We start from the raw sequence: 17586 nt of genomic DNA, 5'->3' as shown, positions 1-17586 counted from the left end.
ATGTAAAACAGTCCTTTACTGTATCTTAAGTGTGAAAAGGTCTTTATATCATCAAATGTTAGCAGTTTAAAAAAACAAACACACAAAAATCCTTGCTTTTTGTTTATATTCCATGTGCAAACAACTTTATATAGGAACTGATTCCTCAGGGGGATGAAATGAACAAAGATAAAAAGAACAATCGTAGTGAACTAGAATGTGGGTTATATAATCAAGACACACCTTACCTTACTACCTTTCTCCTTCAGAATGGGAATCCTTCAGACTTCCTACCCTAACCTTACCTTCCCTACTGTCACTGAACTCCTGCACCAAATTTGTCCTTTTAACATTCCTCCCTGAATCTTGGAAACTCAGGCAGCTTGGAATGGGAGAGAAACCAAGAAAGAATCCTTTATGACAACAAGCCCAGAGAAATTACCCAAAAGAAGGCCATCCTTCAGTTTGGGAAGCACAAAACATAAGGACTGGGGTGGGTGGAAATATTGCAAAGCTTCAGTGTAACCAGGCAACAAAGAGGTTTGTCAAGTGATGCCTCTGAGCTTTTTTTGATTTTTAAACCTTTATAGATTTTAGAAGTAGACATGTAGTGAATATAGATTTTAATGTAGTTGTATTATATCCCTTACCCTGTAGCATAATGTTTACACATACCCAACGCTATTATCCCATTTCGTATCAATCCCTCTAAAATTCTGTTAGCATGTTTAGTCTTCTTTTCAAGGTACAATTGTAGAAAAAGACCCTAAGGCCTGGACCAGAAAATATCACACAGACACAGCAACCTTCAAGCCCAGAACTTTGGAGGAACTCCAAGGACTGTATGTACTGTGAAGAAGACAAAGATGAGGAAGAAGGGGTCCCAAACAACCCCAGACCCAATTCCCGAAGGGGTGTGTCAGGGGGCAGAATTGGGCAGAACAAAGGGTGGACACATCTGGGATTGGATGGACCTTATTATGAAATCACAGAACCACTTCTGGGCAAGTATGCCTGATATGTATTCCCTGGGCCTTAGGCCTGAGATTAAAGGACCTGCTCTTAAACACTAAATTGGGCTGGAGTCTTTTTTCTCCGCAGTCTTTTAGGCAACAGTTTTGGCACTCCAAAAGGCAGAAAAGTGAGACATGTGACTCCTCCGGATTGGGAAACGTAATCCTGCACAAAATTCTTCTTCTGCCAGCATATTTTGGAGAATTCCCGCACCAATCTTGAGAAGCCCAGCTCCTCAGAACCACTCCAGATGAGACAAGAGCATCTCCTTTGGGTAATTTTGCTAGCAGCTGCAGATGGGATTTTCCCAGTAATAGGGGAATACAGTAGGTGGCGAAGTGAGACTTTGGGCCTGTGTTGTTGCATAAGTTGGTGTTTTTCCAGTCTGTGGGTGGAAGCCTGGGACAATTAAAGGGGAGTGGGTGGAGGAACCGTCCCCTTGCAGCTTCGGTAAAGGCAGGGCAGGGACAGTGGAACCTACCACTGTGGTTATTCAGGGACTTTGTACTGGCTTGGTATAGCCAGGAGGAAAGGGATGCATTTTCCTACATTAAAATACGCTGCCCTGGCGTGAAGTCGGTGGTAGCATTCAGAGAGGGAGCTCACTTGGTAAATCTGAGGTCACAAGTTCAAATCTGGCACAGGGAAGCTTTTTCCTGCCTTGTAGTTGTTATCATGGGTTATGTCAAGTCCCAAGAGGAGGAGATCCCAAAAGGACCTCCTTGAGCCTTGGTTTTGCAGCACTGGAAGCATGCGACTGCCCCTGAAATATCTTTAAAAAGGCAAGAGTTATGCAGGCTCTCTCTAAGAAGGTGGCCTTTGCACAGGCTACTAAAAGGGAGACTTGGCCAAAGTTTGGCTGTTTACAAATGAATATAGTGTTTCTGCTTATGTCGACCCTTCATAAACAGGAGTGATGGAATGAAGTAGTGTATGTTGAACTGTTTTTGGCTTCTTTAAACCGATGGGAATGGAAGAGAGAGTGCAAGTTAGATAAAGCCCCGGTAGAGGCAGAGCTCTCAGAAATGGCTTTAGAGAGAGGAAAAAGGTAAGATCATGGTAAACGAGACCCCGCCAGTCAAATTTATGTTAAAAGCGCGCCAGCTGAGGATTTATATCTTTTAATGGCCCCCGCTTTGCGAGGGGGAAGCCCAGGAGCCGCTCCTGCTGGAGCGGTTGCGGCTGGCACTGCGGGACCAGCGGCGCCGGGATCTGCCACAGGCGCAGCGGGCACGAGTCCCGCCGGGGGCTGCAGGACAGGCACGGGTGGTTGCCAGTGCTGCTGCCAGTGTAGCGGGAGCAAATCCAGCTGCGGGACCACAGGGGATGGGACTTGCACAGGAGTCACTGCAGTGAGTCCAGCAGCAGCGACAGGAATCACGGGAGCTACGGAACCGGCAGAAACGGCGTCTGCCACGGCAGCTACTGAAGCCACCACCACGGGAGTGATGGTGGGACCCACCACTATGGGACCAAAGGCCACCGGCGTCCGGCAGACGGGGTGGCGGCGGCAGCGACCGGGGTCACGGCTGTGGGAGCTGCCGAGGGTCCGACGGACGGAGCAGGGAGCGCAGCAGGCCCAGACCATCCCTAGGCCGAGACCTGCCCGGACATGGCTGCCCACGGTACCTCAGCAGCCACGGGCAAAAGTCCCCCCGGCCTTGAGGGAGAAGGAGCAGCTGGGGTCCCTGCCCCAATCGACGGCAGAGGCGGAGCCGGAGCCGCCTCTTCCCCTTTAACCCTCCCAATCCCTTATGGTCCTTACCCTCGCACTGGGTACACAGGGGCCGTGGTCATTCCAAATGCCCCCCCCCCTTGGTATGCAGGGTTTCCCATTCCGGAAGGGGTGGAAAGCACCCAGGGGAGTTTCCAGCTTTTGCCCCGTATCATCAAGGAACGGGAACGCCAAGGAGGAACTCATGATGGATACATTACTTGATAGTATGGAGAAGAAAATGGTTAAGCAAGCTGCCTGGTCTGGAATTGAGATACGACTAGCATCTGGAAAACTCACACGGGAACTTAAGGATATATTCCCCCTAAAGGACCCAAAATGGGATCCCAGTTTACCAGTAAAGAGGGAAGCATTGAAAGGCTATCAGGATTAGGTGGTATATGGTTCAAGACATGGTATTCCAAAAGCAGTAAATTGGTCAAAACTGTATGAGGTGAAGCAAGACAAGAATGAATCCCTGAAAGACTTTTTGAATAGGCTGAAAGATGTCATGCAAAAGTATATAGATGTGGACATCAATTCAGACTTTGGGAGAAAAAACTTGGTCTATTTCTTCATAGGTCATTCTGCAGATGATATAAGGAAAAAGCTGCAAAAGGCAGGTGAAAAGAAAGGGATCAGTGAGTTATTTGATATAGCTTGGATGATGTATTGGAATAGGGATCAGAACGGCAAGGCAAAGTGCTGGAGATGGAGGCAGATGTCTGGCACACTCTCCAGGAATGCAGTAACTGCCAGGAATGCCACAAACACAATGCCCACTGCATTTTAAATGCAACTGCCAACATGATAAGGGGAACTATTGGTGTTCTTTCTGCAAAAAGAAAGGGCACTGGAGAAGGGATTGTCCAGATTTGAAGAGAAGTGCCTCAGTCCCTCAACTGGCTGTGGACCAGGATGGACATGGTGTCTGAAGGAGACCTGAGGATTCTTCCCCAGTAGAACCTCTGATTGTAGCTAAGTTGGGGGGAGAAGAAGTTGAATTCTTGGTTGATCCAGGCGCAACATATTCTGTGTTAAATGCTTTGGAAGGGAAACTGAGCCATGATACTGTAACAGTGGTTGGTGCTACAGGGGTAAGCAAAACAAGGCCTTTCTTTAAACCTTTGAGAGTTAAATTGGGAAAGTACTGGGTAACTCATCAATTCCTCTATATGACAAACTGTCCTAAGCCTTTACTGGGTAGGGATCTAATGGAGAAATTAGAAGCAGAAATTAAATTCTGCAATGGGGGGGAGGGGGGATAAAAGTCATAATTCCTGACACTAAATATATCGAGGCAGCTACCTTTTTCATACAGGAGAACCATGGAGAGATTCCCGCAGAGGTTGAGAATGCTGTCATCCCTATAGTGCGGGCTACCAATTGTGCTGGGAGGTCCAAGCAAGCAGAACCTGCAAGCATCACACTCAAACCAGGAGCAACACCGGTAAGACAAAAACAATACCCTTTGAAGCTAGAAAGCTGTAAAGGATTAGCACCCCTAATTGAAAAGTTCCTTAAATTTGGGTTATTGGTAGAATGTGAATCCAAATACAGTACCCCCATCCTACCAGCAAAAAAGGTTGATAGTAAGAGCTATCAACTGGTGCAGGACCTAAGGGCCATCAACAAAATAACAGAGGACATACACCCAGAAGTGGCCAACCCCTACACCCTACTGACCACACTAACAGATGATTTAGGGTGGTTTACTGTGCTTGATCTCAAGGATGCCTTCTTCTGCATTCCTGTGTGTGCGTAAGGACAGTCAAGAGCTTTTTGCTTTTGAATGGGAAAATCCTGAGACAGAGAGAACTCAACTCACCTGTGCGGTTCTATCCCAGGGCTACAAGAACAGTCTGACTATATGTGGAAGCTAACGGGCAAAAGAACTGGAGGACTGGAGATGGCAGCAGCCAGGAGGAGTTGTCCTGCAGTATGTGGACGATATACTAATTGCTGCCAAAAGTCGGAATGAGTGCATCCAGCTCACTGTAACTCTTTCAAACTTTTTTGGGAGTAAGTGGGTATAGAGTCTCAAAAGAAAAGGCACAGGTTGCAAAGGAAATAGTCATGTGTTTGGGGTTTGAGATCTACCATGGACATCAATGATTAAACACAGACTGAAAAGAAGCCATCTGTCATCTTCCAGAGCCCCACACCATATGAGAAATGCAGGCTTTCCTAGGAATGGTAGGATGGTGTCACCTATGGGTTACTAGTCACACCCCTGTATGAAGCACTAAAAGCAGCCGAGGATGCAGTTGTAACACAGACAGATGCAAACCAGAGCTGCATTTAAACAGCTGAAACAATCTTTAATGTCAGCTCCAGCATTGGGACTACCAGACCTAACTAAGCCTTTTGAACTGTTCACATATGAGCAACTAAATATTGCTCTGGGGGTACTGTCACAGACCCTGGGAAACCAGCAAAGGGCTGTGGCTTACTTCTCCAAACAGGTAGGCAGTGCGAGCCAAGGGTGGCCAGGGTGTTTGAGAGCTGTAGCAGCGACTGTTACCCTGATCCACGGAGGCCTGAAAATTCACCCTTGGGCAATGTGTATTGTCGTGAAGGTACCCCATGCAGTCCAAGCTGTGCTTGAGCAGAAGGGGGACCACTGGCTGTCCCCTAGCAGAATGCTTAAGTGTCAGGCTGTGTTGCTGGAACAGGATGATGTTACTCTGAAAACAACATTTACTGTAAATCCTGCTATGTGTCTGTCCTCAACCTTGACTGACAGTGTGTCTGAGCATGACTGTTTGCAGACCATCAAAGAGGCCTATTCCAGCAGACTAGACCTGAAGGATGTGCATCCGGAAAACCCAGACTGGGAACTGTACATAGAGGGAATAAGTTTCATGCGGGATGGAAGGCAAAAGCAGTGACAACCAAAGACAAGGTAATGGAGGTGAAGGCCCTGCCAGCATATGTATCACCCCAAAAAGCAGAACTGATTGCACCAACAAGAGCTCTAGAACTGAGCAGGAAAGAAGGTAAATATATGGACTGATTCTAAATATGCATTCAGCTTTGTACATGCCCATGCAGCCATCTGGAAGGAGAGAGGGTTACTAACTGCCCAAGGCAGTGGGATCAAACACGCAGACCAAATCCATGCACTCCGGCAGAGTATTCGGAAGCCTGAGGAAGTGTCTATCATGCACTGCAGAGCTCATCAAAAAGGGAAAACAACTCCCAAACTGGGAAATCATTTTGCCAACCAGGTGGCAAAAGGGTTTGCAGAAAAAGGTATCCTAGCAGTAATACACAAGAAGGAAATCTGACAGCATTCATCCCAAAATATGATGAGAAAGACCACAATTTAATTAAGTCCCTTGACGCCGAAATCAAAGAAAGTGGATGGGCTGTTACACCTACAGGACAGGTTGTGGTCACACCCCCACTCCTTAGGGAGACAGCTCTGCGGGAACACGAGGCTACGCACTGGGGAACAGAAAACCTTCTAAAACATTTGAAGAAGGTAGTGATAGGGACAGATATAACTGAAGTTGTGCAATGTATTGTAAGTAAATGTGAAATCTGAATGCAAAACAATCCTGATACAAGCAAGAGAGTAGTGCTAGGGGTAACAAAGGCCAGAGACCTTCCCAGAGATTACCGGCAAATAGATTTTGCTGAGTTACCACCTAGGGAGGGATACAAGTACATACCAGTACTGGTTGACATGTTCAGTGGATGGCCTAAAGCTTACCCCTGTTGCACTAACACAGGAAGGAAAGCGGTAAAAGCTTCGCTCAACCATGTAATTCCAAGGTTTGGGGTTCCTCTAGGAACACCATCAGATAGAGGTACACATTTCATTGCGGTGATAGTGAAGGAGGTTTGTCGCATCTTGGGAATTGTCTGGGACTTGCATACTCCCTACAGACCTCAGGCAAGGGGCAAAGTAGCATGTATGAATGGTATTCTTAAATGTAAATTGGTAAAATTTGTCAGGAAACATCCATGTCATGGGTTCTTGCCTCTAGCTCTGTTGAGAATCTGCATCCAACCAAGGCAGAGAGATAACAGAAGTTCTTATGAAATATTATACAGGAAACCATGTCAAACTCCACATATTCCAGGGGACATTCACATGAGGAAGAAAGTTGATCTATGAAAGTTTTTAATGGCTCTAAGCTTTATTTTACAGAAACTCCAGAGATTCATCATAGGATTGGATACCCTGATCGTCAATTTCAGCCTGCAGATTTGGTCTACGTTAAATGGTGGGACAGTAACCCACTGCAAGCTAAGTTGAGAGTACCATTCCAAGTCCTGCTGACTTCCCTTACTGCAGTCAAAATTGCTGGCAAAGGACCCTGGTTTCATTACTTCAGAGTTAAGAAAGCTTCAGTTCCTGGAACTACTAGCAAATTACAGCCTGACACCAATGAAGAGAACGTGGCCTAGACTGTTATCTGTACAGTCGGTAACTATGATTCAGGTTTAGAACCAAAATTTGTATTTGGCTTTAGTAAAATGCAGCCAGTATTCTTCTTGACAGCAAGTGCTGGATTTGCACTATGGATTTGGCTAAAATTTGGCAACAAGTCTAAATCCTACACTGGATAATTCCTGAGCATGTCTCATTAGGTTTACAGAGATATCTCTACAAACTCCATGGTTACCAAACTGGACCTGGATAAAACAGTTGTTTGTATTTGTGATGTACATAGTTAAGAGTTTGTATAATAGCTCATTGCATGACCCAATGCTGCAGATGTTGGTTATCCTTTTGGCATAATGCTAGGTGTAAGCGGTAGAGATTGCACAAGATTGAGTTTTGTCCATCTCTCTCTAAAGGGGGGACTGATGCCTCATAGCTTTTTTTTTTATTCTTAAACTTTTATAGATTTTAGAAGTAGATGTGTTGTGAATGTGGCTGTATTATATCCCTTACCCTGTAGCATAATGTTTACACGTACCAAATCCTACTACCCCATTCCATATCAATGCCTCTAAATTCCCTTAGCATGTTTCAACATTCAATTGTAGAAAAAGAACCTAAGGCCTTGACCAGAAGATACCACACAGACACAGCAACCTTCAAGCCCAGAACTTTGGAGGAACTCTAACGACTGTACGTGCTGTGAAGAAGACAAGGATGAGGAAACATCCCCAGACCCAATTCCTGAAGGGGCATGTCGGGGGGGGGCAGAACCCGGGTGTTATTATAAAAATCACAGAACCACTGTCTGAGGGTAAGCACATGGTATGTATTCCCTGGGCCTTAGGCCTGAAATTTAAATACCAACTGGCCTGGAGTTTTTTTTCTCCGTGGTCTTTTAGGCAACACAAGCCTGACACAAAAATCACGGGTAGGTAATGTAGATTAAAAATCCTGCTGCAACATGGTATGTTCATCATTACAGCTGAACAAAAAGGACAAATATACAGCTAATATGGAAGGCTCATCTAGAAAGGGAGCAATGGACAGTGCTCCAGGCAAAACTTTGCCTTACCTGTATGATAAAAAGCACAGCAAGGTATAAATCACCTAATCATCAGGTACATGTTTAAACTACTCAGAAGAATAATGCAAGTTTTCCCTGTCACACACTTCATTCGTTACCTTTATATGGCTCACTAACCTTGCAACACATTCCTCCCTCCACAGAGGGGGAGGAAAATTCCATTCATGGTATAATTCTGAGGTAATTCTTTCTTACTGGTGGCTTACAGAGCACTGCTTAAATAACTTTTCCCATCAAGTCAGTCATTTCTGGGAAACTAAGTATAATGTAACAACTTGCGTTAATCTTATGAAACTATTAGCTGATTTCACCTATCCACCAGCCTAAGTCATCACTGTAATCTATGCTCAGATCAAACAACATGCTTGTTCAAACCTTAAGTTTGCTCTTGAGTGGAGGCACTATGTAAACTAGTTCAAACAAATTCACTTAGAAATTATTTGTCATCTTGAACATCACCTTAACTGTTAAATACAAGCCTAAGGTGTCACTCTCCAGATAAGAGACTGTGTACAGCTGTAATCAGACAAGACCAGTGAGGCGTATGGACTTTGTTCATGCAGCTACCCAAAGAATAAAGCATGGTATCAATTAACACACAAGTCATACTGAATGTAAACATTTCCTGGGCAGCAAAAAAAATCCACTGTTGTCTTACAGTGGATGAAATAATTGTTTATGGTTTAATTGAGCACTACAGAAGTTTTCAGCTGACATTGCTCTCCAAAGGGTAAGAATCACAGCAGGTCCAGCCCCTGAGCAGAACTGAGAACAGAATAGTTCAGTTCCAGTTAGAAGGTACCTACAGTGATCACTTAGTCCAACTGCCTGACCAATTCACAGCTGACCAGAAGTTAAAGCCTGTAAAGGGCATTGTTCAAAACCCTCAGAGACACTGACACGCACAGGAAACTGACCATCTCTCCAGGGAGCATGGTCAGTGTGTGACTATCCTCACAGAAAAACAGTTTCAAAAAATTTCCAAACTAAGAGGATGCAAAGTAATGGTCTGATTGTTGATGAGACAACAGGACTACTTCCCAATTAGGGGTTAGGAAATCCTGGGGTCAAAGAAATCTGAATATAACTGCCTACAGAAATGAGTCTGGAGCATAGAAAAAGAAAAAACTTTTTGGAATTGAGACCTCCTTCCATGACCACACATCGACACAGGGTTACACCTAGATCGTCAGTGATGAAGCCATGAAAACTGAACAGTTTGTCACCTGAACCATGGACAATAAGCAGAATAGCTATGCTTTAAGCACAGGAAGTCTCTTGACATTTTCTTTCCAACACTCTACAGGTACCTTTGGTGTACTGGTTCTTTAAACCTGGACAATTGTATACATTTAGAGACCTTAACACCCTACATCTACTCTGCAGATTATATCAAAGACAACACTGATGATAGTTTGGAGGCAAGTAACAGACTGTCAAAGTACAGTGTCATTAATGGACCTATATTAACCAAAAATAAGGTGTTCTTTAATGCAGCAGGATAGTTAAAAACATGTTTAGAACCCAGCAGATCAAGAACAGTTAGAAAGATCATTTATAGCAACACAATTCTTCTAGAAGGGCAACAGAAGTAGGCCAGCTAATAAGGTCTCCAAGAGCAACATTGTTCCTCCCCACTTCCTTTTCCAGCAGGAAGAGGAGGAAGAACAGAAAAGATACTCTCAGTGGAGGACAACATGAAACATAAAGGGACCAGCTTATACAAGAGAAGAACTCATTCTCTACACAGAACCTACTGAAGGAAGAGAAATTAACTGCTCAGGCCAGTCAAAAAACCTATTTGGCAGATGTGACATGTGTTGAACTCCATCAGAGGGATGTTTTGTTTCTATTCTGGACTGTCTGAACAGAAATAAGACAGAGGAGGAAAATGCCAGACTGAGTGTACAAGAACTGCATACACACAGCAAAGCCAACACTTAGGAAAAGCACCAAATTTCTGGTGTATGTACAGACTAGATAGACACTAAAATCCATGTTTTTATGACATGAAAAACAAAAATTTTAGATTGCAGACTTATGTCAGATAGTTGGGAGCTACTCCATTCACCCTTGTGGCCTAATGCTAATGTTTCTCATCAATCGATTAGTAATTCAATCCACAGATATTTTGCAAGGACTGGTCCAAGATATCTGCTTTCCAATTCTAATAAGGTTCAGATCATCCAGAAAAAGCAAAAACCACATCAGGGAAAAAAATGGTATGCTAGTGAAAACTAAATGCACTGAAAACACTGATTAAGCAACAAGATGACAGACAGATTCTATGGTGTTACAATTCACCTGTCAGACTGAGATGACCTATCAGATTATGAGAAATAATCCAAAAAAACCTAAAACAGCTCACACAGTTTCCATTAAAGTGAAGTTACTCTTCTATTTTCTCTCACACCAGTGAAGTTCATTTCACCCTTCAAACTGTATTCACCAAACAAAAAATTGTTTCTTCTCTAGAACACTGCTTAAATTGAAACATTGGTTAAATTAAGCACACTTCAGAAAACTCTCAAAATTTGCTGTTTGGAAAGTATACTAAGAACGCTGTGCATTATTAGCAAAAACAGTGAACTGGAACTTAAAAAAAGCCTAGGTGATGCTATAGATACTAACCAAGTGATCAACTAATGCACGTCACTAAGATGTGACACAAAATCATTGAGTCAGCCATTGGCATTTAGAACTATCACTGCAACAGAACATAATTTACATACATATCCATAAAAATCAAATAGTAAAGGCAAAGAAGTGGTAGAGGTGGTTAGGAATGATTTCAATGTTTTTTATAACACAACATGACCCCCAAAGTCTGAATCTCATCCTTCCAGATGCTCTGCCTGGAGAAGTTGTTCCTCTGTGAACATGTATTACTCTCACTGATTGGTTAATATTCAAAATAACACGTAAATCAAAGTGAAAGCTATGTGGAAAAGGTAAAAACAGAAAGAATAATGTGTTGGTAAAGCAGCTGCTCACCATCAAGAGGTATTCCACCGCTCTGTCAGGGTTGTTGAAACTTGCCCTCAGTGCCGCAATCACTTGCTCTCGTTCATAGCCCATTGACATGATCTCAGTCACCATATTCTCATAGGATTGACCTGTCACTAGAAGTCACATGACCATCATTTTAGGGGAATAAGACAAAAAAAATAATCACAAAAACATTTCAATAGATAAACCTCATTTCTACCCAAATTTGAGTCATTCACTGAAAAGTAAAGGGAAGCTCACATTAAAAATACCACGTGGCTTTAATTCCAAATATATGAATTTGAATTGGAAATAGGAGAGCATAACGAACACAATGTAAACCTCTACTGACGAAAGCAGCACTTATGATACTTCTGTACTTGTAATTGCAATAATGTTCTCTCTCCAAGTTTTCACCTAAGGTCAAGGACATCCTCACAGCTAATAATCAATTCCTGATGTAATCAAGAAAAGCCTCCTGCAGCGTAACTTTGGAAATCAAAACTTTTGAGACAGAAACCTGCCTGTTAAACTGTTAGTCATTGAGGTTTTCCCAAATAAAAACTTTTTGCTATGCTATTGTCAGATTGATGACAAACAGTGATGATGACCAAAGTAATCTAATCAACTTAACATGGACCAACTCAAGTCAGGCAGAAGACTTTAAAAGCTGTATTAGGAAAGCCACTCAAAACCTCAGTGAGACTAAGTTACCTAATTTAATTCATATCTCATTCAATTTATTATTTGACTAGACATCCATCACATCAAATGCCCCATCTCTTACATGGACAAAAACTGTCCCACACCTGCAATCATCATGACAAATAGGTACACACACTATACATGACCAATTTAAGGGCAACTGATCACTGCACTAATCTCATTGTAGGGAGGACCATTATCTCTTTTCAAAATCCATTTAATTTTCCTTCCTTAAAAGAAAAAAACAAACACAGATATTAAAATATTATCTCCTTCCCTGAATAAAGATATTCCTGATCTCAGTGGAATACTACTACTGACTGACTCCAACTAGCACATTAGTGGCAAGAGAGTTAAATAATTAACCATCATAAAAAACCCCAACTAACTAAAAAACACAGAGGAAGCAAATATTGCTAGAGCTACTCTGTTAATACAAGTAAGTCACCATTAAAGGAACGAACAAAACCATCAAGTTTTATTCCCTTAGGGAAAGGGTGTTTAACTCAAGCCAACATTAACACAATGCCATTGCCTGGTTTTTAATAAATGTTTCTTAACAATCAGTGGATGTATGGCTTAGGGCATTATACTCAAGAACAAACAAAAAAAGCTGTAGCCCATGGACACTTGTGCATTATCCATAAATAAAAGATTAACAATCCTTGACTAATCTGAGTATTTGTTATTCGGGCTTCAAAGTAATAGTGCCAACCTCAGTTTAAGGAATGGTAAGTTCATGTCTTCATATAAAATGACAAGATCAATCACCTTACACCTACCTTCATTTTTTTCAGATATTAAAAAACCCCACACCAAACCCCCCAAAAACCCTATCACCTAATTTTTGACCTAGAGATGCAAAAAAAGCTCAGCCAACAATTGTCCCAACACAATGATTCTGCTAAACTTCTGCTCATGTTCTTTCTTACGCACCACTTTGTTTACCCTTACTATTGCTAACAAACTAATCAAGCAGACAGAAAACCTGTTGATCTAGTTAGTTACTACTTAAGACACTTCTGTAGGGCTTTTTCAATATAAGCTAGGTATAAACTAGAACCAGTATAAGAGATTTGATAGAGGAAAAAAAGATGCAAAAAGGTTGACTTACTCTGCACAGACTGCTACATAAGCCACAATTAAAAGCCAAAGGAGGAAACAGAATTACTGCAAATGTAGGCATGTGTCCTCCATATACATGCTACTTACACAAGCTGTGAAAAAGTAAGATCAAGAATAATAATTCAGGAATTGCACACCAGCAATGTCATGATAGAGAGTCAGGCCTATCTCTACACAGTGCTAGTGGAAATGTTTGAGGTCAATGCTGAACTGATTCTGCTCTTTGCTTTTGTCTTTCAAATAACATTTTAAAGCTGGATTAACTCTCAAATCCAACTCATCGCACTCCCCACAATAATTCTCATCCCATGCCCTAAAGAAAGCTCAGGCTGCTCCAGTGAAAGATGTAATTGCACAAGAACTGCAAGACGTGCAGATCTTCATGTAGCACATGATGCCACATCAGCTTTCAGTATCTAACTGGAAAAAAAGGCAAATCAGTAGAAAGCAATCTCTGTTTTCAAAGCAAAGTCAATTAACTTCAGACAGTTTAATTGAGAAGCCACAGTTCGAATATGTCACTTTGGATGTAAAAACATACTACATCAATTTATGCCTATCGCTTTTAGGACAATTTCTGAAGAAAAAGGATGACAGAGTTCTTGCCTATTGCCTTTGAAAATTTTTTGGCCTATAACCCTACCAGCTTACTTACCCAGGAAATTACACTCAATGCTTGTTATTTCCAAACTGTCAGGGACACATTCATTTACAATCAGACAACAATCACAGAACTTCCACATAAAATAGACAATGAGGCAACACTTTTGATATGGGATTTTTTTTTTTTTTAATTTCTGAAGAGAACGGAATCAAGACCACCAGCTTAATTTAACTTGTTGATCAATACTGTTAATATGAGTGTTTGTAATGACCACACTTTGGCCACCAAGGTACAACAAATGGTTAATAAGGCACCTTTGGTAGCAGCAGTCACTTCAAAAATGTAACAGAACTCGACTGGTTGACTGCACAGTATCTATCAGCTGTTTCAGGTCTAACACAACATGTCACACCTAAAACCTAAACTGCAGTTAGACAGACTAAACCTTGTGAATGTCACTAACAGATAAAACATTACTACTGCTCATAGATCACTCTGGGCTGCTTAATGATAACCTGCCTCCAATATACCCACACAGCCCTACACAAATATGTAAGCAAAACTCTCTTCTTAGTTTAACTTTTTGTACCAAATTGCAGCTTCATATTTACAGACACAAGACCAAACAAACAGAAGACACCCCCTGTTGGAGACAGCCTCAATGAGGATGAGGACTTTAGAAGGTGGAAAGAAATAACTTCCGGTAATATGAGCCAGACAGCATAAAGATAAACACACTGTTTGTTAGATTGTGAGCTCTCTCTCACGGGGGAGAGCAGGTTTCTCTGATTGGCCAATGTCCAGTCACAGTTAGTTTTTCCAATTAAGTACTTAGTAGTTATCTAAAGATGCATGTATCCCCCCTTTTATGTGTATCAATCCCAAATCCTAACCAATGCCTTTTCCAAGTTTTTGCATACCTGTCCCCTTTTTCCAGAACCTTCCTTATCTGCCTATAAAAACCATCCATTTTGTAAAATAAACGTAGATCAGCTTTAGCACCCACAGCTGCTGTCTCTGTGTGATTTGACCCCTGAGGTCGGCTGATACACCACCAGGCACAATGAGAGAAACTGCAGCTCAGCTGTGAAACCCACTGGTCTGACTGGTGACCCCGAGACCACAAACCATGATAACCTTCTCCTTATTTCTGTGCCTTAATTTGCTACACTCTAAAACAACCTAAAAATTTAACTAGGAGTAACAAGTTGTAGGTTCGCCTAAATTTCCTAGCAACTGAAATCAGCATGAATGAGGTGCAGACCTTCCTATAGGTTTTATTCTGTCTATTCCACTGAGAAACAAGGACATTTAAACAGTCAAAATAAAACTGAATTAACTGTAAGCACAGTGAGGCATTAATTCCTTAGCCCAGACAGCAGCAGATCCAGTGAATTTATCTAATCTGAATGTGTCAAAAGACAAAGTACTTTCAAAGCTGGAAAAAGTGAATTATAAAGGCAGCCATTTTATCTGACCTGCACTGTGGAGAGCAAAAGTGAAGAGCATATATGTACTTACATATAGTCCTCTATTCAAGCCACTTCAAAGTGAATAGTTAGAATAGAAATTAAAGCAAGTGGGGGTAAAAGCAGCAATGATAAGGATCTTCCCTGTAAACAATAAAAATATATGGAGGAAAGAAGTAAAGAAGCTCTTGAAGCTGGTTCCAGGATATTAACTCCAGGTCTTAGGGAAGGGTACTTTGATTATAACTTTAGCAATGACAGATAAAGAAGAAAATGTCAACACCTGCTAATCTGTCATGTTTCTGCTTCACCAAAATAATATCTACATTAAAAAAAAAAACACTCCACTTACCAAGTGCACTTATAGCATCCTCAAAAAGATTTGATCGAGATGTATCACCTGTTGTACTGTAAGATGAAGACAAGTGCAATGGTAATTACAAAACTTTGGAAAACTTCCTGTTAAAAAAAAAAAAAAAAGGCAGCAGCAGCTGTAACTCTAATAGCCCCTTTTGTTTCTATAAAAAAACAACAAAGCTTTCCAAAGAGCTTTCTTTAGGTCCTAGAGTGAGACAGGATTTTACAAACTTACAATGCTACCACTTTTAACACAAGGCCAACCTTCTCCCCTTTACCACCAAGTAGTTTGACTCTTGCCCATCTGCTCAGGGATTAGCCATCTGCTTTGCTGAATGCTTTAAAGGGTGGAGGAACAAGGTGAATTTTCAAAAGCACACAGCAGTCTCACTAACTGCTTCCCTACAGCCACCAGTCTGACCTCAATGAGGACCCAAGGGGGTCAGTGCCAAGCACTTATTAAAATCTCAGTATCCTGCTTTCCCAGGAATATAAATTGCTAACATTTGCAATTACTCCATATCAAGTTAGCAAAGCTGTTAAATTACAGGATTAAAGGCTCACCTCCATGAACAGCAAGGAACACAGAGGCAACACCACCAGGCAGAAGAATCCCAGTTAACTCAGTCAGAGCCAAGGGTGCCCTTCTCCTGACTTGTCCCAGGGCTGCAAATTTAAAGCATCAGCCCCTTGGTCTCAGGGTGACATCCCTGATGGGTCAACAGGACTCCTTCAAGGCCAGTACTGCCTACAGGGTGGTGCAACTCACCATGAGGTGCCAGGAAAAATCTGTGTGAGATTTACTAAAGGAAATCTAGGGGAAAAAAATCAAAGGCAGGGAAACAAAAGCATCAAGGCACCCTGCAGATGAAAAGCATGGGTCAAGAGAGCTAAAAGAAAATAAAAAAAGGGCCAACTCATATATAAACACACTTGCCAGGCCATGGCCCGAACCTCATCCGCAGTCCATTCTCTTTCCTTATTAAATTCCACTTCTAAAAATTTTTCCCCGATGGAGGGCTGTCTACCTGCAGGCAAAGGGAATCTAAGTTTCAGGGCTTGCAACAGCCTTGCAGATCTCAAGGCAATCACATGCCCAGGTGCCAAAACCTTAGCAAACTCTAGGGGTCTGCTACCAAAACACTCTAAGGCCAGCTGCTGGAGAAATTAATATTGTTCACTTGTATGTTTGTACATATGTATCTTGCAGGAATGGGTTTGTCCTAAAATAGCCAAGGGGAACAGGATGCAGCTGCTGGTATTGTATCTTACGTGAGTGATGGTTTTTTTCCTGCCTGAGTTGACCTAAGCAGCCAGCTATATATACAGGAATATACAACTTGTGTGTGTATTTTGGGAATTCATATTCAGTCTTGATATGTGATAGACTTGGGAACATGGAGCTGCACCAGCTTCACTTTTATCAGGCTACCAGAGCTGGTAACTCGTATCAGCAAGTCCAAGATCATCAGATTAACCTGAATCAGTGTTTAGAAGATGCCACTAAAGGGAAAAAAAAAAAAAAACCAAAAACATCTAACAAGGCATTTAAGAGATCCATGGTTTTATGCAAGAAAAAATTTGTTCCAACAAGAATGCTTCACTAGTATCTGTCGGTAGTGAGATTAACAACCAAAAAAGATCAAAGGCAAAACAGGATACCAGTGTGCCTGGCCATGGCTCAATAAATCTTCACCAGCCTTAGTTATTTGACTTCTAAAGCAAATCAGAAACAAGCAGTACTCACTGAAATCAAGGCAGGTGATAATCTTAATGCATACATTAAATTATTTTTTTGATTCCTGTTAGGTACACTGAGGCTCCCTTACTGCAGTTAAAAACGCTGCAATCTGTACAGGGAAAACACTGTTTTGGTATCAAAGATTAATCTTTGAACCCACTGGAGAAACAGAGCGGAAAAAAAAGAAAAAATTCACCCATTAAAATTTTTTAAAAATTAAGTTGACTGATAAATGCAGCTTTATTTGTGTTTCATTTCTAAGAGATATCCATTTATCATAATTGCAAAATAAATAACCAATTTGCGTGTTTAGTCCAAGAAACATATAATGACATTTTCAAGATATAAGCAATACAAGTTTTGCTTCCTTGTCAAATCAAGATTTAAACACCAACTGATGGTTTTTA

General features: G+C 41.8%; 1 protein-coding gene across 1 annotated transcript in view; it reads right to left on the bottom strand.

The window, feature by feature from the left end:
* Positions 1 to 17586, bottom strand: part of RAD23B (RAD23 homolog B, nucleotide excision repair protein) — a 43047-nt gene that overhangs the window by 7109 nt on the left and 18352 nt on the right. Inside the window, exons 5-6 of the mRNA XM_050329969.1 lie at positions 15434 to 15489; positions 11185 to 11312 (exon numbers count right to left, since the gene is read on the bottom strand). Coding sequence (XP_050185926.1) covers positions 11185 to 11312; positions 15434 to 15489 — 184 coding nt within the window. The remainder of the gene's footprint in view (positions 1 to 11184; positions 11313 to 15433; positions 15490 to 17586) is intronic.

The sequence above is a fragment of the Myiozetetes cayanensis genome, unplaced genomic scaffold (assembly GCF_022539395.1).
Source record: "Myiozetetes cayanensis isolate MyiCay16 unplaced genomic scaffold, myiCay2020 scf4, whole genome shotgun sequence".
Lineage (NCBI taxonomy): Eukaryota > Metazoa > Chordata > Aves > Passeriformes > Tyrannidae > Myiozetetes > Myiozetetes cayanensis.
The sequence above is the reverse complement of the archived record's forward strand: the minus strand, read 5'-3'. Positions and strand labels throughout refer to the sequence as shown.